This window comes from Sapajus apella, unplaced genomic scaffold (assembly GCF_009761245.1).
Source record: "Sapajus apella isolate SASKATOON/1434 unplaced genomic scaffold, GSC_monkey_1.0 scaffold257, whole genome shotgun sequence".
NCBI lineage: Eukaryota > Metazoa > Chordata > Mammalia > Primates > Cebidae > Sapajus > Sapajus apella.
The window spans coordinates 199,268-225,371 of NW_022437197.1; the positions used below are offsets into that span (position 1 = coordinate 199,268).

General features: G+C 39.2%; 1 protein-coding gene across 2 annotated transcripts in view; it reads right to left on the bottom strand.

Moving 5' to 3' along the window:
• NLK (nemo like kinase) overlaps positions 1–24,973 on the bottom strand; it is a 157,761-nt gene extending 132,788 nt beyond the window's left edge. Inside the window, exon 1 of one of the 2 annotated variants that reach the window (XM_032271871.1) lies at positions 23,379–24,973. In XM_032271871.1, the coding sequence (XP_032127762.1) occupies positions 23,379–23,836 (458 nt within the window). In that variant the 5' untranslated portion in view covers positions 23,837–24,973. The remainder of the gene's footprint in view (positions 1–23,378) is intronic. The other variant, XM_032271870.1, reaches the window with a different exon arrangement.
• Positions 24,974–26,104: the final 1,131 nt, after the last annotated feature.

Consider the following 26,104-nt stretch of genomic DNA (forward strand, 5'->3'; position numbering starts at 1 on the left):
GTTAGCCATCTTTCTTGACTTCCACTGATCAGCAAATTTGATAAGCCTATTATGTTCCTGACAAATTATCAATTAAAGTGTTACACACTCCTATAGATATGTTCAGTAAATGATTGTGACATCTCAAATCTGGACATTCACCCAACTACTTAACTGAAATCACAGCTATGTAAACTATTCAAACAGACCGATTACTTTGGTAGGTTTTCCATAAAACATTATTTTACCTTTCGTCAAGGCTTGCAGTTTTTCAACAGGTAAATCAACACTCTTTTCTCATTTCACTCAGTTTAATTATTCTTAGCTTCCAAATGCACTTCTAAGCTTTTCTCATTTTGTCACAATTCTTTTCTGCCAACCTTCTATTTGTCACAAAGCTCCAAAGAAAGAGTGAAGAATAAGATGTTCCGTATTACTAAGTGAACTTTTACAAGGGCGAGGGAATAAAACTTCCATGAGTTTGACTATATAAACAACATCTTTGGAGAAAGGGAATTAGGAACTTTCTTTATGTAAACAAACAGAGACAAAACATAAAAGAACTATCAGACGGTAAAATTACCCCTCCTGCGGAGAGCTAAATTTTAGTGAATACTTTTTACAAAACAGTTTTTAAAAAAAGTATTGTTTTTAAAACCCAAACCCTGAGATATGAGAAACTGATCCAGACTGATGAAAAAATTGTGTGTGTGTGTGTGTGTGTGTGTGTGTGTGTGTGTGTGTGTATAAATCATCCTTGATTTTAAATTTTTTCCTCTTGAACGCCATATGAAACTATAAACTGAAGTATGCTATCATCCAACATGGAGAGTACTCACCAGTGTTTATTTGAGGTTAAGATGTTCTCACTGTGTTATCAAACTAACAATATAACGAAGAGAAAAGATAAGAAATGACTTCTTAAAAATAAAAACGTTGACAGTCGCCATGGCTCATGCCTGTAATCCCAGCACTTTGGGAGGCCAAGGCAGGCAGATCATGAGGTCAGGAGTTCGAGACCAGCCTGGCCAACATGGTGAAACTCCGTCTCTACTAAAAATACAAAAATTAGCCCGGCATAGTAGCACACACCTGTAGTCCCAGCTACTCAGGAGGCTGAGGCAGGAGAATTGCCTGAACCCGGGAGGCAGAGGCTGCAGTGAGCAAAGATCGTGCCACTGCACTCCAGCCTGGGCGACAAAATGAGACTCCATCTCAAAAAAAAAAAAAAAGTTATTTATCCCATGGTTTGTTGTAATACTGGACTATAATACACATGGCTTTAATATTTTACTTTTCATCATTATCCAAACCACACACATTATAGTATATTTTAAAAATGTTTTCTTAAAACACTGTACAATTCCAGGTTTTGATTTTTAAAAGGACAAAAAAAAAACTATACATTCATTTTAAGACTCTTTAGTCATCTTCAGCAACTAAGTGCTACATGAAGTTCAATAATGGTATTTACATTAAGAAAAAGGGAACCAAGTGATACAAAATGGTCAAAATGTTATTATTGGCCACAGAACTCTTCTGATCATGAAGGGCAATAAAAGTGAGAATTAAGCCACTAAATGAGGATTACAGAGTCACCATTCTAGACATCCTCAGAAAAAAATGCCAACAGACTGCCCCATCTATAACTCTCTTGCTCTCTCTTTCTGGCACTTTAATATCCTAGTCTTATTCATGCAGTTTTAACAGGCAACACTTCCCAAACTTTCCCCACTAAAGTACATGGCATTTTTTTAAGGGTCAGAAGGCACCTGCAGGTCTGGAACCCCAGCTCAGGGATTAGATGGATGGAAAGTCCAGCATGAGGAAGGAACTGCTTGAACTAAAGCTGACAGGATGGCATTGTTTTCTAAAACAAAACAAAAAAATTATTTTATAGTGATTTGAGAAATATATCCCATGTAGAGAAAAACTGGAGGGAAAAATCACCAATTACTAGGGCATTAATCTAGTATGCTGGACAAAATGATCTTGTGTCTCCTCTATCTTAAAACCACAAAATAAAGCCTCTAAAAAAAATAAAATTGCATTTCTAGTTTTAAGAGTTTTAAGGAATTAACACTCTCATTAGTCACTTTCATATTCTGTGGTATTTAGAATACATGCAGATATCATGAAGTATGTGTTACAGCTGAGGCCTCTGCAATCATATAATAACTTATATTACTCTCAAATTCACATTAGAAACTCAAGTGACATTGAAATATCACACAAATTAGTTGGTGCTACTTTTGTCACTAGCACTGTTGAATCATAACTAAGGCAGCAGAAAAATCATCTCTGGGTTCGTTTAAGACCATTTTTGTTTTAATGTCTTTTTTCAATGTGCTTATAAGGTTATAGATACCTTTTAAAAATAGCTCATAAAATTATAGAATGGTAAAACACTGAAACTAGATAAACTAGTATTTCAACCTCCAACTCTCAGCAAATCGATCACTAGAGGAGTCTATTTAAAACTAACTGGCCCTCAGGAGGCTGAGGCAGGAGGCTGAGGCAGGAGGATGGCTTGAGCCTGTGTTCAAGGCAGCAGTGAGCTATGACTGCACTCACCTCCAGCCTGGGTGTCACAGCCAGATCCCACCTTAAGGGATCACTGAAACAGATTTTCATTTAATAAATTGTGGGTATATTTCAAAGACGACCACTCTACTACTCATAGACATTTAGGTTGCTTTCAATCTGGGAGGATTATAAATAGCATTAAATGAACATCCTTATAAATATATCTTTGTATCTAAGCTCAATGATTTATCCAAAGTGAAAATTCTTTAATGTTTTATAACAATATGTATTTCTTCTATGTGCTCATTCTCTAGCTTTTGCCCATTCTCTGTTGGGTTCTTCAACTTTATTTCTTGTTGATTTAAGAGCTCTTTAGGCTGAGTGTGGTGCTCACGCTTGTAATCCTAGCACTTTGGAAGGCCGAAGCAGAAGGATCATTTGAGCTCAAGAGTTAGAGATCAGTCTGGGCAACACAGCGAAACCCCATCTCTATTTTTAAAAAGTAAAAGAGATAGCTCTTTAAATATTAAAGATATTAACTTTTATTTTTCATATATGTTGAAAAATATATATGAGTTTTTGTTTTTTCTTTTAGGTATTTTTTATGGTGAATTTTACCAAATATACATCTTAGATGTCTTCATAGACAAATCTGATGTTCCTTCCTTCCTTTGAAGTCTAGTGTCTTTCCCTCCCAGATTATAAAAATAGTTATATTTTCTTATTTTTTGGCTTTGTTTTATAAAAGTCTTTAATCCACTTGGACTTTACTTTTGTACATAACAAATATAAACTTTATTCTTCCCCACTGTTTGCTAAGTATCCCAACAAAGGTACAAAATAAACTAGTGTTGTGCTAGAACCTGTGCATACTGCTTATGACAGACTTACATTTTCTGGAAATTTGTAAGCTGATTATGAAACATAGCCAAAAAGACCATATAAACAGAATAAAATAAATCATATTTAAAACAAAGGTAACAAATACTCAAGAATTATCACTCCCTAGTTATTTTGTTATGATTTATGTTCTTAAGGTTATCTAACACCTATTTTATCTGTATGGTGAAAATACTATATAAGAGTGTGCCAGTGCATATCTTTCTCCAATTCAGCATTTAGTAGCTTCACATTAGTGGCTTGAAATTGGCCATTATAGGAGTATTACAAGAGATCAGCAAATCCTACAAACTACAGCTTTTTTATTTTTCAGAGAGCCTGTTGTTAAACATTTTGTCAGCATACCCCTGGAATAAGCCATTCTTTCCTCACTAATTTGAAAAAGGATCTCTAGTATATACTAAATTGCCATTTATTCATAAGTTTATAAAATAGAATGAGGAGCTCAGAATTGTACTTTTTTTTTCTACTCTAGCATCACAGACTACTTGGTATGTTCTGATATATTAGATAAGACTTTGGACACAGTTTCTATTAACTGGATCTCTATTTTTCTAACATAGATCACAGCCCTGCAAAGAAAAGGGTATTTTCCCTAAACAATTCAATAGCATTCTTAACTTTATGTAGATTATAGAAAACAGTACAAATAAAGGACTATTTCATTTTAAAATAAAAGACCATTTCTGGATATAGTTGGTTACCATATACCTTTTTTAGATTAGGAGTCTTACTTTTTTTGGGGGGATTGAGGGACTCTTACTCAAAAAAAAAATTCAAACATAAGAAAACAAAACCACTACTATGGACTTGGTTCTAAATACCACTCTAAGTGTTCTCTTATAAAAATTCTGCCACTGCGTGAGGAAATGGGAATCTTTTAATACATAATGGCAAGACCCAATGATAGTACTCTTTTTTTTTTTTTTTTTTGAGACGGAGTTTCGCTCTTGTTACCCAGGCTGGAGTGCAATGGCGCGATCTCGGCTCACCGCAACCTCCACCTCCTGGGTTCAGGCAATTCTCCTGCCTCAGCCTCCCGAGTAGCTGGGACTACAGGCGAGCGCCACCATGCCCAGCTAATTTTTGTATTTTTAGTAGAGATGGGGTTTCACCATGTTGACCAGGATGGTCTCGATCTCTTGACCTCATGATCCACCCGCCTTGGCCTCCCAAAGTGCTGGGATTACAGGCTTGAGCCACCGCGCCCGGCCTCTCTTTTTTTTTTTTTTTTTTGTGGCAAGATCTGGCTCTGTTGCCCAAGTTGGAGTGCAGTGGCACCATCTCAGCTCACTGCAACCTCCGCCTCCTGGCCTCAAGCCATGCTCCCACCTCAGCCTTCCAAGTAGCTGGGGACTACAGGCGCACACCACCATGTCCAGCTAATTTTTGTATGTTTTATAGAGATGGGGTTTTGTCATGTTGCCCAGGCTGGTCTTGAACTCCTGAGCTCAAGCAATCCGCCTGCTTTGGCCTCCCAAAGTACTGGAATTACAGGTGTAAGCCACAGTGCCTGGCCGACAGTACTGTTCTTTGAGAGTCACTATTACATACAAACTGAGCATTGGAAACTTTCTTCCTTTTTTTCACAGAGATGGGTCTTGCTATGTCACCCAGGCTAGATGCAGTGGCTATTCACAGAAGCAATCATTGCATACTAAAATCCCAAACTCCTGGACTCAAAAGATCCTCCTGCCCTAGCCTCCTAAGTAGGCTGAGTAGCTGGGACTACATGCGTGGGCCACCATACCCAGCCTAGAAGCTTTCAATTCAACAACCAACAAGCACCCAGCCTGGGATCATGCTAGGCTCTGAAGACGCAACTAAGACATGACCCTATCTTTGAAACTCTCATAATTTTTGGTGGATCAGTGGGTAGAGAACGTGTCACAAGTGGTTATAAGCATTTGTTTTCATTAGCACTGAGAGACAGAAACAGATTGTCTTCAAGAATGAGTATCTACTTTAAGAGGAAAAGAAAATCAGGGTATAAAAACTAGTTATTTAAAGTTTGGCTACCTACAGAGACAAGCTGATATATGCTGATAACTAGCTCTTCAGCACCTATACCAGTTAAACATTACAGTGTCCCTATTTTAATGTCTTTCCTGCTGAGGTTCTTTAAGAACTCAGTGATTTATTTGTAAATACTGATTATCAACTGCATCAAGAAAACCAGTAACTGCTGTCTATGTACTTCCTTATCTGTCACAGGCCATTTAGATTTGCACTCCGGCTACCTCATTCTAGGTGTTTACATTATGAAACTATGTAATGAAATACCTGGGTTGACTCAACAGAACCATCCTTTTTGCAACTAAACCAAAAGACCTCACTTTTAAAGGCTTGCTGTCATTTGATTTCTTGTAAACATCTTATATTGTAGCCTAGGCAGAAAACACAGCAGTTGCCCTTTTCACACATACAGTTGGTACAGTGACAATTTCAACCTTTTCCAATCATTAATATTTTAGATTGTAAAATCCATTTCTTAAGGCTTTGTACTATATATAGAAATAATCATTACCCTTTGGGAAACAATGGCTCATTTACTGAAAATGAGTTTAACAAAGGAATTATTTGGTACTGAAAAATACAGAGCAGTGAATTGGGTGACACAAATCACGGCATCATCAGCTCATATGACTCCATTAGGGTAATTTACTTAAAAAAAAAAAAAAACTACAATAACTTAAAATTTAAATTCAACAATAAAATCATGTCCTCTGTCACAGAATTGTGAAACCAGATCTTCGATTATTTTGAAAATGGTCCCTTGAGTCCCAACCAGAGATAAAAACCACAAAAAAGAAAACTTTTGTAGAATGGAATATTTCTATACTGCCTGAAGCTTAGTTTTGACTGGTACATGTTTCAGTTACACATTTGATTCACACTGAATTTTGTTTTAATTATTGAGAATAAATAGCATTCCAAAATAGTCACAAGCTTTAAAACTTCGAGTTCCTTCTCTAGTTAGAGAGCTTACAAAATTCATTACATGGAACAGTGAGTTGATGCAGTGACCACAAATTTCTTAACACAGTATAAGTCTTAAATTAATCATAACCCAATCTCCGCAAGTTCTGTAGAAATAGCCTCAAAGTAGGTAATGCAAGAGTCACAAAATGTTAATCTAGAAGGGTGGTTTCCAAATATACCATACAATTCTTTCAGATTTCCTGAGGTTTAAAACTTTCCAAAAAATAAGTGAGAGAATATGCTCAATATAGATATACAACTTAGTTACATATAACATGAAAAGACTGAGTTGTTCTTCACCAAAAATCTTGTAGTATGCGACATTTAATCAGAAAACTTGGAGTCACTGGCTCACACAAAATAACCAACAGATTAATCTAAATATGCCATAGTTTTTTTCAGATTCGTGTTACTGGTTTAATTTACAGAGTTTTTGTTTTTTACTTGTTTTGTTTTTATAAGAACACTTCCTCCATTTTCAATAGGCATTTAGTTGGACAGGTATTACCAGTACAGCAGCAAAACACCAAAACTCTGGCTCAGCCCCCAACCACCTGTGCAACGTTGAACAAATCTCTTAGCTTCTCTGGGTCTCAATTTTCTCATTTATAAAATGAAGCAGCTAATCTAGAATGCATTCTAAAGTATCTTCTCTCTAGTTTCTTTGAGTCAGAGCTCTAGGCTTGTGGGAATGAAAAAGCGCTCAAAACAAATAGCCAAAATCTCATTTTGCAATGTTAGTGAAACAAACAGGATACAAAACTGTAAATACAGTGTGATCATGATCCCAACTCTAAATAATACTACAAACACACCCACATATTCCAAGTAAAAGTCTTGTAAACAATACACCAAAATGCTATCAGTGGTTATCTCTGAGTTGTAGGTTACAAACTGTTCTTCTTTTCGGCTTTTCGGTGTTTTTCAAGGGTCCTATAATAAATATACTACTACTCTAATAATAGGGACGAGGGTGAAAAACAAAGGAAAAAACCTTCCTTTTATGTGCTAAAAGAATTTTACATTTGGAAAGGATTCTAGAATTTGAATGAATTTTTCAAAAACAGTTGGAGTTAATCAGAAAAAAAGATCTCTAGTGAAGTCACATACCTGATACCTGTCAACCATCACATAAAAGCTGGTTATTTTCCCTAAATTAATAAGTTTTCAGGAGGTACTATTTTTTTCACTTATACTGAAATCAGTAATAATAATTATGATAGCTAACATTTACATAATGCCAAGCATAGCTCTAAGACTTTAAATATATAATAATTCACTTAGTTCTTACAACAGCCAGATGCAGGGGCTCATGTCTATAATCCCAGCTACTTGGGAGGCTGAGGTGGGAGAACTGCTTGAGGCCAGGAGTTTGAGACCAGCCTGGACAACTTGGCAGGAATTCCAGGACCACCACCTCTTAAAAAATAAAAAAAATCAGCTGGGTATAGTGGATCGTACCCTACAGTATCAGCTACTCAGGAGGCTGAGGTGGGAGAATCACTTGAGCACAAGAATTGAAGTAACCACTAACACTCCAGCCTGGGCAACAGAGCAAGACTCCATTTCTTAAAAGAAAAAAAAAAGGAAATCCAGCTTGGCACGGTGGCTGATACCTGTAATCCCAGCATTTTGGGAGGCTGAGGTGGGCAGATCACAAGGTCAAGAGATCGAGACCATCCTGGCCAACATGGTGAAACCCCATGTCTACTAAAAATACAAAAATTAGATGGGTATGGTGGCATGAACCTGTAGTCCCAGCTATTCAGGAGGCTGAGGCGGGAGAACCGCTTGAACCCGGTTAGGCGAAGGTTGCAATGAGCCAAGATCGTCACTACACTCCAGCCAGGTGACAGAGGGAGATTTGGTCTCAAAAATAAATAAATAAAAATAACCCTCACAACCACCTTACAGTTACTGGAATACTATCACTATCCCTGCTATACACATGAAGACCATGAGGTACTCAGAGATAAAATAATTTACCTACAGATAATGAGGGGCAGAGCTAGGATTTAAAGAATTATCCTCTCAAGTAGCTGGGACTACAAGTGTGTGCCACCATACCAGCTAATTTTTATTTTTTATTTTCTGTAGAGATAAGCTCTTGCTACACAGCCCAGGGCTCAAGCAATCCTCCGTTCTCAGCCTCCCAAAGTGATGGGATTACAGGCATGAGCCAATGTGCCCAGATAAGAGTATAGACTCTTAACTACTAAACCATACTATCCCTTTAAGTGTTAAATGTTGTTCTCTTCAGGTCATTCTTTAACTGCTTTTGTTCTAAAAGTTCTTCTAAACAATTTTTCTTTAAACTGAAAAAAGACTGGCACCACTTTTACCAGCTCAAAATGATGATTCTTTTCCAAGTCATTATTTCAAAGCCATCAGGAATATAATTTAATCCCTGTACCTATCACTAAGTGAATAATAACATGAGATATTAAATAACATTAATTTTTTTTTCTTTTTTGTCTGCGAGACGCGCCTGGCATTCACTGAGCTGGGCTGGTGTGAGCATGAGTGCTGGTCCACGTGAAACACTTAGCACGGAGCCTGGCATTGGGGGCGCTGGGGAAGACAGTTGATCCCAACCACTTTCTTGCACGTTTCTGACACGATTGCTGGTTCCTGCCAGGCAGGCCCCGAGCGCCTGGGATTCAGCAAGATGTCCTCATCGCCTTAAACCTGCTCTGCTCAAGCCTCAGCGCTGGGTAATTTCCCGAAGACGATGCAACCCGGGAAGGGCCTCCCAATCCTCCCATCCCCAGCCCATGCCTTTCATCCCTGCCAGGTTTCTTTTTTTTTTTTTTAATGTGAGTCCTTTTGCTAAATGGTTATTTTTGCTCAAATGGCCAAATGTAATTATTGAATAAATGATTCTTTTCATTTTGACGGAGTTTTTTTTTTTTTTTTTTAGAAGAGAGAAAGAAAGAAAAAGAATAAAATAAAAAAGAAAAGAAAAAAAAGAATGAAGGAGGGGAAGAAAGGGGAAGAGGAAGAAGGAAAGAGAACAGGGGTGTCACTTTATTGCCCGGACTAGAATGCAGTCTAAAAATGGGTATGCCTGTAATTGTGTTTAATAATAAAGACATGAAAAAAAAAAAAAATGAGGGAAGAAAATAACTAACAAGCAGCCAACCAATATTTCATTTAAACCTGTAAATAGGTGTGATGTGGTACTGATAAGAGTGTATATTTTGTGTATTTAAAGTGGAGAGTTCTATAAATGTTAATTAAGTCTACTTGTTCCAGATCTGAGTTCAAGTCATGGATATCGATGTTAACTTTCTGTCTCATTGATCTGTCTAATATTGATGTTGAAGTCTCCCACTATTATTGTGTGGGAGTCTAAATCTCTTTATAAGTCTTATATATCTGGGTATTCCTATATTGGGTGCGTATATATTTAGGATCTTTAGCTCTTCTTGTTACATTGATCCTTTTATCATTATGTAATATCCTTCTTTGCTTCTTTTGATCTTTGTTGCTTTAAAGTCTATTTTATCTGCAAAAATTGCAACTCCTGCTTTCTATTTATTTATTATTTCTGATCTCCATTTGGTTGGTAAATTTTTCTCCATCCCTTTGTTTTGAGTCTTTGTGTATCTTTGCATGTGAGATGGGTCTGGATGTAGCATACTAATGGGTCTTGGCTTTTTTTGCCTGTCTGTGTCTTTGGATTGGGGAATTTAGTCAATTTAAATTTAGAATTAATAATAATATATGTGAGTTTGATATTGCCATTTAATGTTAGCTGGCTGTTTTGCCCATTATTTGATACAAGTTCTTAATTATGTTGATGTTCTTTATTTTTTGGTATTTTTTAGAAAGGCTGATACTGGTTGTTCCTTTCTATTTGTAGTGGTTCTTTCAGAAGCTCTTGTAAAGCAGGCCTGGTGGTGATGAAATCTCTGAGTGCTTGCTTGTTCACAAAAGATTTTATTTTTCCTTCGCTTATGAAGCTTAGTTTGGCTGGATGTAAAATTCTGGGTTGAAAGTTCTTTTCTTTAAGGATGTTGAATATTGGCGCCCACTCTCTTCTGGCTTGTAGGGTTTCTGCTGAGAGATCTGCTGTGAGTCTGACAGGCTTCCCTTTATGGGTAACCTGACCTTTCTCGCTGGCTGCCCTCAGTATTTTCTCCTTCATTTCAACCCTGGTGAATCTGGCGATTATGTGCCTTGAGGTTGGTCTTCTTGAGGAATATCTTTGTGGTGTTCTCTGTATTATGTGGAGTTGAATATTGTCCTGCCTTGCTAGGTTGGGAAAGTTTTCCTGAATAATATCCTGAAGCATATTTTCCAGCTTGGATTGATTCTCTTCATCACATTCAGGTACATCTATCAAACATAGATTAGGTGTTTTCACATAGTCCCATATTTCTTGGAGACTTTGCTCGTTCCTTTATCCTTTTTTATCCTTTCTTTTTCTCTTTTTTTTTTTTATCCTTTTTTCTCTAATCTTGTCTTCACATTTTATTTCATTAAGTTGGTCTTCAACCTCTGATATCTTTTCTTCTGCTTGATCAATTCGGCTATTAAAACTTGTGCATACTTCACAAAGATCTCATGTTGTGTTTTCCAGCTCCATTAATTCACTTACATTCCTCTCTAAATTGTGTATTATTGTTAACATTTCATCAAACCCTTTTTCAAAGTTCTTAGTTTCTTTGCATTGGGTTAGAACAAGTTCTTTTAATTCCCAGAAGTTTCTTATCATTCACTTTTTAAAGCCGGCTTCTGTTAATGGAACACAGTCTTTCTCCATCAGGCCTTGTTCCATTGCTGATGAAGAACTGTGATCCCCTGTAGAGGGAGAGGCGTTCTGATTTTGGGTATTCTCAGCCTTTTTAGGCTGGTTTCTTCCCTTCGTTATAGATTTTTTTTTTTTTTTTTTTTTTTTTGAGACAGAGTTTCGCTCTTGTTACCCAGGCTGGAGAGCAATGGCACGATCTCGGCTCACCGCAACCTCCACCTCCCGGGTTCAGGCAATTCTCCTGCCTCAGCCTCCTGAGTCGCTGGGATTACAGGCACGCGCCTTCGTTATAGATTTATCCATCTGTGGTCTTTGTAATTACTGTCTTTATAGTTGGGTTTCTGAATGGACGTCCAACTTGTTGATTCCCAGCGCTAAAATCTGAGCAACCCACTGCGCCGGCCAAAACAGCGGCATTAAGATTGATGGTGCTTTTCTGACTCTGCACCAAGAACCGCCACACCAAGGCAGCGGCAAGTTTAATAACATTAATCATTAAACTTAATAAGTCTTAAAAAAAAGTTGCTTTGTTGGTTATTTGTCCTCATAAAACTTCTGCAAGGAATCCCTACAACTAACTGTTGCACCTTTCTAAAATTTCTATTTTATTAAAATGTTTTAGTGTTATAATAGCTTGTGTTTTTAAAAGAATGCCTGTCAATATTTACTTTGAACATTTGCTGTGGTATACACCCAGTTAATTTCAGAATAACCCAAATTACTGTAACATGCAAAACCTGAGAAAATGAACACAGAGGAAGCCAATCAGTTAAACATAGTTGAAGATGCTCACATAATTCTCTAAGGCAATTCAAACCCAAACCAAGCCCCTTCTTCTGCACAATACCCACATTACTTGCCAATTTTCATAGCTTTTAATAAAGCTCAAATTTCCTCCACATCTGTATTACTAAATTTCCAGCTCTGTTGAAGTAAATATAGAAATCAATAGTTTCCTATTTTTAAAAATTAGAAGAGAGGGAAGTGGAGAAGAAGGTGGGAAAAAAAAAAATCCTCTGCACCAGCCTGCCTGTTAATTTAAATGTGCAATGAGACAATCACCTGATAATTGCACCCTTTGGGTACTTTTGTACTGATAAGATAATACAGTGAAATAAAGTCACCTGTTTTATTTCAATTAACTTACACAATTTGCAAATCTGCATCTCTCTGCCATGGTACATTAAGAAAATTAGCATGTAAGAAAAATCACCTGCTTATGTAAATTGAGGATGATTTTTATCCATGCAGATGGAAAAAAAAAAAAGCTGCAATCTGGGTCAAATGACTAATTTTATCTATTTGTTCAAATGTCTCTTTTCTTCTTTTCCTGTAGCTCAGAGCAAGAATTTTAGGTCAAAGAATGGATAAACAAAAAATTTCTGTGTTGTCCATTCCCCTATAAGAAGTCTGCTGCCTGACAATACTGAGCTCTATACTACTTAAATTGAAAACAAGACTGAGAACCCTATCCGGATAACAAAACCAAAACATGGAGAGGAAAAGAAATCAATGGGAGATGTCTGTTCTAACTGGGAAGGAAAGCAAGCATGGCAAGGATCAGGTACCAATTTTACCTTCTGCTACTTTAGGCAAACAAACCTTCAGAAAAGAAAAGGAAAAATGCCTCCAAATAACTCAGGGCAGACAGGACTTCTCCACAAAGATCATTATTCCAGTATGTTCCATAAGTGTACCCAGTCAAGTTCTTCTGAGTGTGACGTAACTTAGACAAACGCATTATCCTGGTCATTAATGACTGCCTTCCTGGCATTTACTGCTGGTATTCAACCCTCCCATTTAAAACTGACTCCATCTCCAGGTCCAGGAGTGGTTCTGATTGCTCCAAAAGTAATCTTATCTTCATTGACAGTGATTGGTTCAGAAATGAGTATATAATCCAATAAAAGCCGAAAAGAAGCCAGGTGTGGCGGCTCACACCCATAAAGCCAGCACTTTGGGAGGTCAAGGTGAGTGGACGGCTTGTGCCCTGGAGTTTGAGACTAGCCTCGGCAACAAAGTGAGACCCTGTCTCTACAAAAAAATTTTTTTAAAAATTAGCCAGGTGTGGTGACAGAGCAAGACTGTCTCAAAAGAAAAAAAAAAAACAAAACAAAATAAAACAAAACCACAAAAGCCAAAGACTCTACAACTGTGCTGGTGCTGGTCGGCAAAGTAGTCAACAGTCACATGTGGCTAGAGAGCACTCAAAATGTAGCTAGACCAAACTGAGACATATTGTAAGCATGAAGATACACAGTGATTTTGCAGACTTAGTATGAAAAAAAATATAGATCATTAATAATTTTTATAGTGAATACATGTTGAAATGACAATATATTGGATATAGGGTCAAAATACATTACTAAAATTAATTTCACCTGTTTATTTTTCTTTCTTCTCTCTCTCTCTTTCTTTCTTTCAAGATGGAATCTCGCTCTGTCACCCAGGCCAGAATGCAGTGGCGCAATCTCAGCTCACTACAACGTCCACCTCCCGGGTTCAAGCAATTCTCCTTCCTTAGCCTCCCAAGTAGCTGGGACTGATAGGTGCATGCCACCATGTCTATCTAATTTTTGTATTTTTAGTAGAGATGGTGTTTCACCATGTTGGCCAGGATGGTCTTGATCTCTTGACCTTATAATCTACCCGCTTTGGCCACCCAAAATGCTGGGATTACAGGCATGAGCCACTGTGCCCAGCCAATTTCACCTGTTTTCTTTTTACATTTTTTACTATGGCTACTAGAAAATTTAAGATTACATAGATGGCTTTCACCATGTATATACTGGATTAGCACTGCTGGTTTGCTGAAGATGTCTACAAAAACTCCCTTCCTCTTGCACAAGAGCTTTAGGAAGTCATTCTCCGTCTCTGGGCACTGTAAGTCCTAAACTACTACAGCCTTCAAGCCATGTCAAAGCTTCTTTTCTGGGAGGCCCACATGCAAACTACTAAGTCTCTTAACCAAATTCAGAATTTAAAAGAGATTCCTGGAAAGAAACTTGTTTTAAAGAAATTTGCAAATTAATGTAAGCACTGGCCCCCAAATCCTCTTACCTGATTACTCACACACAAAGATGACAAAATACTGAACATTAAATTTTATTTAAAAATTTTTAAATCACTCAAAATATTATAATAAAACTATTATAAGACTTTTAAGAAACTATGCAAATTTTTAAAGTCTAAAACACTAAAAAGGTCAATATTATCAGGAAACTAGTAGTATCAAATAGACATGTAGAAAGAAATTGATTGCTCATTTGCAAATAGGCCTTCTCTCCTCCACAACTGAACTACATGTATAATCCTTACCAATAAGTCAGTAACAGAAAAAAATGAGTCTCTTGAACAAACTGAACATTTAAAATCTGATCTCAAATTAGAAAACTCTATAAAAGTCACCACACTGGAACAGGGTGACATTTCTCTCATTCCTCCTTTAAACAATTTTAGAAGTTATTCAACACTATAATCCTGAAGAAAGAAAGTTGTCTTGTGGTCACTAGCAAACTCCAACGCCCACAAACAATGCCACTACGCCATACAAATATTAACTTTATAATAGAATCTTGGGAAACACAGGATTTCATAAATGAGAAAACCAAGGCTCAGAAAGTTTAAATAACCTTACCAAGGTCACAGAGTTGTTGGCAGCAAGGCTAGGTACAGAACCTTGACTCCTAACAAGTGTAGTTTATTATTCTATTACCCTACTGTTAAAAAAAAAAAAAAAAAATTCGGGCCGGGCGCGGTGGCTCAAGCCTGTAATCCCAGCACTTTGGGAGGCCGAGGCTGGCGGATCACGAGGTCAAGAGATCGAGGCCATCCTGGTCAACACGGTGAAACCCCGTCTCTACTAAAACTACAAAAAGAAATTAGCTGGGCATGGTGGCGCGTGCCTGTAATCCCAGCTACTCAGGAGGCTGAGGCAGGAGAATTGCCTGAACCCAGGAGACGGAGGTTGCGGTGAGCCGAGATCGCGCCATTGCACTCCAGCCTGGGTAACAAGAGCGAAACTCCGTCTCAAAAAAAAAAAAAAAAAAAAATCATTGCACCTCGAACATGACAAACATCAACTGCTCTGACTTTTAAACTAAAACAACAACAATAACAACAAAAAAACAAAACAAAAACCCGAGATTTGGAAGAATGGTACTAATAATTTAAAAATAAAATTATAAAAATACTTAAGACATTTTTTAGAATCAAACATACACATTATAGGGAAAAACAAACACAATCATTCTCTCAAATGCCGTCAATGATCTACTTACTAAATACAATGGCCTTTTCTCCATCTTAATTTTCTTGGACTTTTTTTTTTTGGAGACAGGTTCTGGCTCCGTCACCTAGGCTGGAGTGCAGTGGTGTGTTATCAGCTCACTGCAACCCCTGCCTCCTGAGTAGCTGGGACTACAGGTGCATGCCACCACGCCAGGCTTTTTTTTTTTTTTTTTGTATTTTTAGTAGAGATGGGGTTTTACTATGTTGCTTAGGCTGGTCTCGAACACTGGGACTCAAGTGATACGCCCACCTCAGCCACCCAAAGTGCTGGGATTATAGGTGTGAACCACCACACCCAGCCTTCTTTGACTTTTTATTGACACCAAAGTTCACGCCCATTTCCTAACAATCTTCTGCCATATTTAGGTTGTCAATCACTGTAAACACATTTTTCTGACTGCCCTTTAGTTCTGCTTCCAGTAGCTTCTTCCACCTAAAACTGAGAACATTCCCTAAGACTCAGACAGATTTCAGTTCACTCTATTTCACACATCCAAAAAAAAAAAAAAAAAAATTAAATCTGACCAAGTCTCTCTCACTTAAAAACTTTCAGTAGTTGCCATTTGCAGTATTTGAACCTTTTCTCATCGTTGCTCGCCTAAGGAGCCTTCTTAGGCTTTTTTCCTAATCATTCCCCTTACCATAGATATGCTATATAACTGTTTATGTGCTATATGTACACATATGCTCTATTAATAAAAAGCTGGTTTTAGTGCCTCAAGCCTTAAGCATGACATTCCAGCCTCTTCATGATTGAGCTCTAGCTTACACCTCCTACCATCCACTGCACTGCACTTTCAGCATCTCCAGCCCTGTAGTCTCCTGCATATAGGCCCTTCCACCTAGACTGCCCTTCACCATTGGTTGACTCTCATTTTTAAAGCTCACTGAAGAATTCCTTATTTTAGGAAGCATCCATACCTTCCATAGAAATCCCTCCTCTGCACTCCCTTAATATCCAGTGACTATCTCTATTGCTGCATTTATGGCACTGAATTATAAATCTATTTCCCCCACCAGGTCATAATCACCTTTAATCCTTATCTCCAGCACAGTGCCTGCCAAATAGTAACACATAATAAATGAATGTTGTAAGAACTTGAAACAGAGTTTCACTCTTGTTGACCAGGCTGGAGTGCAATGGTGCTATCTTGGCTCACTGCAACCTCTACTTCCCAGGTTCAAGCAATTCTCCTGCCTCAGCCTCCTGAGTAGTTGGGATTACAGGTATGAGCCACCACGCCTGGCTAATTTTGTATTTTTAGAAGAGATGGGGTTTCACCACGTTGGTTAGCCTGGTCTTGAACTCCTGACCTCAGATGATCCGCCTGCCTCAGCCTCCCAAAGTGCTGAGGTTACAGGTGTGAGCCACTGCACCTGGCCCAAAAAGAATATATTCTTTTTTTAAATGGTTTCAAATTTAGTTTCACCTCTCCACCAAAGCTGAGGACATCCTGAGAGTAGGGATGTGTCATTTTTGATATTGTTTACTCTCTGACTGTCAACTCCGCCAAGGCAATACAACGACTTAAACATCCCTATACCTCAGTACTAAGCACAATACAGACAACACCAACAGCAGCTTAATAGAGGTTTGCAAAATTATTTATAAAACTAAATATCCCCACTTAGTGTGTGTGAAAGTGCCAGTTCACAGCAAACTGACAATAAAAATATATAGACTAGTGAGTTCCAAAAGTGTTAAAAGCTTTCACTGCCTCACAGTAGACATGACTCAATTAGCCAAACTATTTCAAAACTGGGTTTAGGTAAAGAGCACCAATCATTATCAATGGCAGACATCCCCCTATACACTCTCTCTACTCACACCATTACAACTATCTGTTAAAGTTCAATCTCAGTAGAGTTCACTTAGAAGTCATCTTTCCATAATGCCAGAGTACGAGTTTTTTCTGTTTCCAGACTAGGTACCTTACAACTACTGACCGTGTCTATCAAGACTTGTTACATGCTCATTGACAGTGTTACAACTGTTGCCTCAGGCACTCTGTTACCCCTCAGCAACAACAGGATCACACTGACAAGGTATTTTAGTTAGGAAGTCCTTATTGACCTATATTAGGTGGCCCAACCAACAAATAAGTCATTAGAGTAGCATGGAGGCAAAGGGACTCAGGACTAAAACTCAAACAGACTCATAATTAAAGAGCTTCTAACAGCTTCCATCCATTTATTGGTTGGACGACAAATGAAAAAGTTTCTTTGGCCTTCACACTCTTCATCAAAGAAACCAAAAAAACATATTAAGGGAATACACAGTATATAAACAGTTAATTCTTGAATTGCTCAGACATCAATAAATCTAATAAAAACCACCAATAGCCACTTAATTTTATAATATAGAAGTCAGAGAAAACTCTGACACTCCAAGTTGTGAAGACAATGGAACATTCCAGTACTCCATTGGAGGACTTTTTATATCTATAGCTGCCTGTGCTTTGAAGGTAAACATCCAGAATTTAAATTCAAATATATATTTGGTTAATGCATTTATCAATTTTTTTTCTAGTCTAACATATGAAAGAGAACTATGCCTGACCCCATTTCTCTTTCAGGACACATGCCCAGTGACACTGATGGCTAAAAATATGGCATATAATTTTGAGGGATATTGTCTTAGCTTGTTTGAAAAGGCAATGTTTCTGAAATGTCTTTTTTAATAAAAAATATTTGTCTTTTTTTCTAAATTAATATTTGACAGTATAACATGAAATTTCTCCCCAAGAATAAAACAAGTTTATTTTTTGTGCCGTGGCTTTGTTTTTGTTTTTTGAACATAATTTGGATAATCTTTTCAGGAGTCTAACTACAAAACGACTTGCAGTGTTACAGGCTGTGGAGTTTCAACCACCAAGAAGTGGGTGCAGTATCATTAGACTGTTAGTTTTATTCTCTACTCTTTGCTTCCTCTACTTTATGATCATGAACCTGCAGTTTCTAAAACTAAGTTCGTTTGTAGTTAAAATTAACAATACAGATTTCCACATTTCTAGTTTCACACGGATGCTTTGTTATGTCTAGAAGAGCAACCGTTTCCTTTTTATGGTACAAGCTCTGCTTCTTCAAAGCTCTTTTGACAAAGCAGACTCCACCTCCCCCCCCACAAAGAATCCAGCTGTGGCTGTTAATCTTGGCTGATAGTGGAGAAACTTCTCAATACTACAGATTCTTAACCTGTAAAACACAGTTAATAACAAAATACACTTTAGCATACTACTCTTTCTGATGCAACTTACTCCAGGATTTTCCCTAAACATACTCCAAAAGCATTCTCCATTTTTCTAAATTACAGTTTACTATGTGGAGTAAGAAGACCAGAGAAAACATAATACCTCTCATTTTCACAAGATGAGTAAGCTAGACAATCTCCACCATGCGCAAGGGTTTATACTGAATAATTTTTTTGTTAAATCAGTATATTTCTCCCACCTCACTGGGATCTTTAGCAATTCATACTTTTTCATCCAAACATAAGCAAAGTAAATTTCTACTAAAGCTGAACTTGGACAATAAGGATGTCTTTCATTTGTTACATTCCGAAAAGAAAAAATTAATTTCTCCCCTGAATATAAATCCCTAATACTTTCTAAGAGTTCAGATGATCTGACTAGAACAACTAAGTCCATACAAATGTGTATTATTTTTGTTTTGTTTTTAATTGACAGGACAGCACAGAGTATTTTTCCCTTGGCTTTAAATTCAACCTTTTTTTAATCTCCCTGGCATACAGTACAACTGAGGGGACACACTATGTTATTTAGAGTCATGCCTCCAAAAATAGTCTGCATGCTGATTTCACCTGATAAATCTGACAATATATGAAGACACTTCATTGCACGTTAACACAACAGCTTGATTTTTCTACCAACAATAACTACAATAAAAACAACTAACTTATTGATGCTTACTGTGTGCTAGACAGTGTGCTCCTTGGTTTACAAGAATTACCTCACTTAATCTTCACACCAATCCTGAGATAAGTACTACTATTATCCTCATTTTATAGATGAGGAACAGAGAGGTCAAATAATTTATCAAGATCACAGAGCTAGTAAGTAACTACCACTATAGTTTTGAAAGATAAAAGTAACCTGCTGAAGTTATTAGGATAATAAAATTCAAAGACCTCCAGCATTACTTGGAGTACAAAAAGGCAAAAGTGCAAGTGAATCCCAGGCTTTTTGATCTTTTAATTAATCAGGCAAGTCACAAACCAAAACGCTAATTTTACAAAATAGCTTTTCCCAGACTCACTTTTACCAAGATGGCCATATGTGTCATTAACTCCATCTCTGATATGTTAAGTGGCCAATGACAAAACTGCCTAGGTGTAGTGGCCCTCAAACCACTCTCATGTGGTTAACTTCCTCCAGCTTTCAACATTATATATACTTCATGAGCCCCTGAAACTCTTTGTCCCAAAGCATTTCCCTCTGGCAAATGTGAACTACGGACAAAAAGGAAGATTTATATTACACTCACCAAGTGATTGAAGTTACTATTTGTGGATTGTTTTGTTTTGTTTTTGCATTATGAAAATGTCCATGTGGGTGTTTGGAAGCTGTGAGTCTCATAAACACGGTCAAATTATATATGACATTTTGATAACCCATAAACAACATTCTATCAGTGGCAACAAATGTATCTCCGGCTATCCCACAATCACATTACCAGGTAAACTGGAACTCTTACTTTGAGATAAAATACAGCAGACAATTGTTAATGAAACCTTAATTGAACTGTCACAGCACCATCTTTACCAGGAAGCTAATGAGTAATTCACTATTTTGTAACTGTCCAATACTGATAAGTTACTCCACTAGTTAAATTCAGCAGAAATATAAATAAAGTCAGCTAGACTGAATTGTTCAGTGATAAATCTGGTAAAATGCTGCATCACTTCTACAAATACCTCTCCTTGTCTACATGGAAAAACAACAATCCCTCTCAAAATTGCATGCTGCTTTTGTAGCCATCAGTACTGCTGGGTGTACGTCCCCAAGGAAATGGGGGCAAATAGAGTTTCTTGTCATATGCTATGCCAGAAGAATACTTGCACAATGTATTAAATGAATATATGTTTGAATTAAATGAATCTTATAATATCCAGGTAGTTAGTTATGTGGTGGTTTGAATCAAATGATGTATCACTGGGAGAAAATCTTTACGTTTCATTTTAATCATTTTAGAAAAAAAGTTGTTTCCAATTCATAAGGCGCTTTCAAATTAAAAATAAAAATTATTTTTAATTAAAAAGTAAAAAAAATAAAATAAAATTCAGTAATACCTTTACCTTGGGTTTCAGAAGACTAGTGCAATTCCCTGTAGTTTGGTTTTCAAATCTCTAAACAGTCTTACTTAGGACATACAACAGTTAAATTTCAAATCTAATAAGCAATTCAGACAGGAAGTCACCGGCATGTAAATATAAAATAGGAAAGTATTTGCATATAAAACATACACCTGAAACTCTTTCCTTTTCCATACCAAATTGTATTTCACCAGTAATAGCTGATGAAAACACTCAATGCAGTTAACTAGAAAAACTTGGTTAAAAAAAAAAAACAACAAAGACCTAAATCATGTGAGGACGCAGAAAGAGGGTGGCCATCTACAAGCCAAGGAGAGAGGCCTCAAAAAAAACCAAACCTGCACCTTAATCTTAGATATCTAGCCTCCAGAACCATGATAGATAATTTTCTGTTGTTTAAGCCAAAACAAGGAAGGACCTGACTAGATCAATTAACTAAGCAGTATAGATGCTAAAGCACTGTGCTAGGTGCCAAGGAGAAAAGGATTACTACAATAGACAATCCTTACCCTCAAGGGGCTTACGAATGTACTCAGTGACACACAGCAAACTTGAAATAAGATGGTACACAAAGGAGTACTTTAAGTATATGAGACAAACTCCATAGGTTGTAGAGCAGTCAATCAGTTAAAGAACTTTAGAATGGATTCAAATCAAATACATTTGGGCTTTCAGATATCAGTGATTCATAGTACCCACTAGCAAAATGTTTGCTGTGTGAGATGTTTCAGTACTCCAGTTCTTTATTGCCCCTTCCTTAAAAATAATAAAGTTTAAAAATCTTCCCTTGCCACCAACTTGAAGTTAAAACTGCTACAAGTCACATCACTTTTTGATAGACATGTAAGGGAAAAATGCCTTTATAACATATTCAAGAATGCTGCAACCCATTTCCCTTTCAGTATCCCTAGTTTTTAACATTGCACGTAAGGCACTAAAAAAGCAAGCAAACATCCAGATCTAAGAAGATCCAAACAAGTGCTAGAAGTTATTAGTAAATCAATGACAAAATTTAAACCAAGGAACTACCGTTCTCCTGTTTGCTCCATCCACCAACCAAAGCTTGGAAATCCTCAAGAGTTAGGCAAGGATAGGAAGTTCACAGTTAAATCTGAGACAGTCTATGGAAGAGAAGAGAGGAGGGCAGGAACAGACAGGTCCCTGAGCAAAATGACAGAGAGGCACCATTACCAGCTATACTCTTTCCCACCTGGAATCCCACACACCTTGGAGAAAGGACCGTGCTGCAGCAGAAACTTCCTTGGAGACTAGCTGAGCAAACACCAGACACTACTAGTTTAAAAATGATGAGATCACTTAGTGGCCTAGATTATCAACTCTGAAATATAAATACGATGGCCAGTTAAAATGCATAAACGATGTGCCTATCATTTTTAGCCTCAAAAACACTGACTGACCAAAGGGGATATTTACCAGGCCAGTTCCAAAGAGTTCATTTGCCTGTGGTGATGGGGGCTTTTCTAGATAGTAACAAGAATCAATTTTTGAATGCACTGAAAATATCAATTCATCTATCCAAAGTGGAATCATTAGTCCTTGGGAGAAAACAGTTCATTCTAGTTTTGATAGGAACAAACATATTTTATTATAAACTACGAATCCTTTTAAGGTTAGACCAAATAGATCAAAATGTTTTAAGAAGCCCTTAGACTTTTACAAATATCCTAGCACTGGCAAAAGTAGTGTCATTTGTTTAAAAAGTATATTTCCTACTATAGCAACTGACCAACAGATAACAGCAACTTAAGAGGCACTTAATGACACTAAAACATTACACAGAATGTGGGCCACTGCATAGCTAGTCTACTAACCTCATTTGTGGTACTCATGTGTGATGCTATATTTAATGCATTCTTATCAAAAGGCTAAAGCTACATACTTCCCAGCCGTAGCTTTATGGTTTAAAATAAAACCACTCAAGCAATGATCTTAACTGGTTCAACTATGAATCCTGCCTTTCTTCTGGCGATCAAGATCACAAAATAAGGAGTGAAAAGACAGAAAGGATACGAAAGTAGTGGCCAGGTGCGGTGGCTCACGCCTGTATTCCAAGCACTTTGAAGGCCAAGCGGGCGGATCACCTGAGGTCGGGGGTTCAAGACCAGACTGACCAACATGGTGAAACCCCGTCTTAAAAAAAAGAAAGAAAGTAGTTACACAAAGTATATCCTAATGACAAGAGTATTATAAGGGAATTGAGTCTGGATCAGTTGCTAACGCTTAATCCCATTGGGCAACTGATCCAAACTAAATCAAACACATGAGATGACCAAGACCTTCGTAGGAATTAGTATTCCATACATTCATCTACTGATCCTGTGTTCAGTGGCATGCTTAGGTTCTAACAGAAAAGTCTGGTAGACAACAAACTTATGTGTGTTGCTCATGAGAAGGTGCTCCACCAAAACTTGCCCTGAGCCTAGACAACCGATGCATGAGGCCTCTTTACCACATAGAGGGTGGCTTCCTACAGTTGGGTTGAGAAGCTTGCTCCACCTTGGTCAACATGGAGATAACCATAAGGGACGGAATCGCCCAATCACAACCATCAGAAGAAACCACGAGAGGTTGTGTTCTTCTTTTGATACTCACCAGACAACACCAAAGGCTCCGTATCCAATAGGTCTATCCGGTTCAATATCCAGCTGCTGTTGTGGATGATGCGAGTGCTGATGATGGTGCGCCTTAACTGTGGCAGCTGCGGCAGCCTGTACCTGAGCTGGGGCTGCTGCAGCTGGTCCAGGAGCCTGCCCCGGTGCCGGTGATGGGAAATATGGCTGTTGTTGCCCAGGGTTTAACATGGCTGCAGCTGCAGCCGCTGCTGCGGCTGCCGCAGCTGCCGAAGAGGTGTGCTGCTGTACAGGGTGTACAGCGGCAGCTGACCCCGGATGAAGATGGTGTTGAGGGTGGTGGTGGTGGTGCAGGTGAGGAGGTGGGAGGTGTGGAAGGTGGTGGTGATGGTGGTGGTGGTGACCTGCTGCTGCTGCAGATGTACCGCCATTGTAAGCCGCCATCATTTTTGCGTTGGCTCTTGCGCCACAAAGAGACATTCAAAATAAATGCCCTTTGATTGGAAAGCAAACTGGGTCAAGCTGTCATTTGGCCATTTAAAAATGAAGAAAAACCACTCACTCCACCTCAAAAAACATACAGCGTAACTGGCTTTATGTCTTCATCAGTCAATCCAAACAAGTTAAGAGGATCTTGGTGTTTTAATTTTGGGGTGAGCGTGTGTGGAAGGGTGTGGATTGCCAAAAGGAAAAAAAAAAAGGAAAAAAAGAAAAAAGAAAAAGGAAAAAAGGACCCCTTCCCCCCAGGATTCCTGCCACAAGTGGGTACTAAAACTCCATTCTTAATTCGGGGGAGGTTCCAACTTTGAATGTGGGAATAAAGGCCAAACCTCCCGACCCCCTGAACTCCACACACGAAAAGGATCTGGTAACACACCACCCTTGGAATCTTGAAAGAAGGTTGACTCATCTACCCCTTCCATTCCCACATCCTTTTCTAAACACCTACCACCTCCTCAAAAACACGATTAAAAAAAATTCCCACCACCCTAAACGGAGAAGACAGGGGAAATTATCTGGGAAACCAGCTTCCAGCTTCCCCCCCCTCGAACTCTCAGGCCTTCCTACATCTCCCCCTACTCCTAGTCAGGTTGACCTGATTGGGGAGGGGGGGCGGGGGTTCTAAACTTTCCTGGGCAGAATAAGCCAGGGAAGGAGGCTGGAGTGAGGAGAGGAGGCGACAGCAGGACAGAGAGGAGAAAGAGAGCCGGGGCAAAAGTGAAGGGAAGGAGGTGCAGGGAGGAATGAAAGAGGTGGGCAGCGCTCGGACGCCCAGACAGAGGGAACCGCCCCGGGAGAAGGCTAGGGTCCCGGGGCCAAAGAATAGGAGCCCCGGGAGGCGGGCGGGGTACGGTCGGAAGCGGGCTGACTCCTGCCCCCGCCGCCGGCTGCTTCTGCTGAGGGTTGGGGGGGAGAGCGGGTGGGTCCCCCGCGCGACGGCCCCGCAGGGCTCAAGGCTGCTCCGTCTCCCCCCCTCCCCCCCACCCAGCTTCCGTCCCCGCGGCTGCTTTCTCCTCAGCCGCCGCGGCCGCTTTCTCCTCAGCCGCCGCCTCCACAGCCGCCGGTGCCGCCGCGGCCGGACTCACCTCCCCTAGCAAAGCCGGATAGAGCGGAGCCAGCGGCGGACACGCGCAACCAGCCGCCGAGGCCCCGCCCCCGCCTCGCACTGACCGGCTGCCCTAGCCAATCCACGCCCACCTGTCCGCGACTGCCTCCAATCCTGGACCACTAGCTTCAGACAGGCGCACTGTTCGGCCAGTGGCAACAAGGTGTGGGTCTTCTGGGGAAATCCCGCCCCCGATGCGGGATGGGCAGATAGAAAAACCAATCAAAGAGAGAATTTGGCTTGACCGACAAAGCTTAAAGCCAATTCAAAACCAAAGATCTTTGTGACATTTTCTCTCGCCTCTCTTTTCTTTTTCTTCTTTTATTTATTTATTTATTTTTTTTGGCAGGAGCAGGAAGCTGCGTGCTAATCCCGCCTGCAAAAGCTGGAAGAGAGGGGCAGAATGAAAGAACCAATCATGAGCCGGAGACAAAGAACAGCGCAACCAATCCTTGGGTTGAAAATGAAGTGGGCTGGAATCTGGGCCAGATAGACACTTGATTTGACAAATGGAAAAAAAAGATTGCTATAAGTCCCGCCCTGTAGATCTCCTATAGAACAGGATTGTAGAGAATTTGCTGTCATAGCGAGACAACCTCTTCAAGGGACAGGGCTTGGGGAAGGGGTGGGGTCTTGAAGTGGGCGGGACCTAGATGAAGAAGGCGGAGTCCAAATCGTCACTGGTCCATTGATCTGAGCTGTCTAATATCCCATTTAAGATGTAAAGTGTGGCGGAAGAAATAGGGGAAGAAAAAGGAAATGTCGGAGGCCGGGCGCGGTGGCTCACGCCTGTAATCCCAGCACTTTGGGAAGCCGAGGCGGGTGGATCACGAGGTCAAGAGATCGAGACCATCCTGGCCAATATGGTGAAACCCCGTTTCTACTAAAAATACAAAAATTATCCGGGCGTTTGGCACACACCTGTAGTCCCAGCTACTCGGGAGGCTGAGGCGGAAGAGTCGCTCGAACCCGGGAGGAGGAGGTTGCAGTGAGCCGAGATTGCGCCACTGCACTCCAGCCGGGCGACAGAGCAAGACTCCATCTCAAAAAAAAGTAAAAGAAAGAAAAAGGGAATGTTGAGCTTCGGAAACTCAAGGTGCAAGGTCATGAAACAAGAAGATAGTCACAAAAGAAACTCAGTA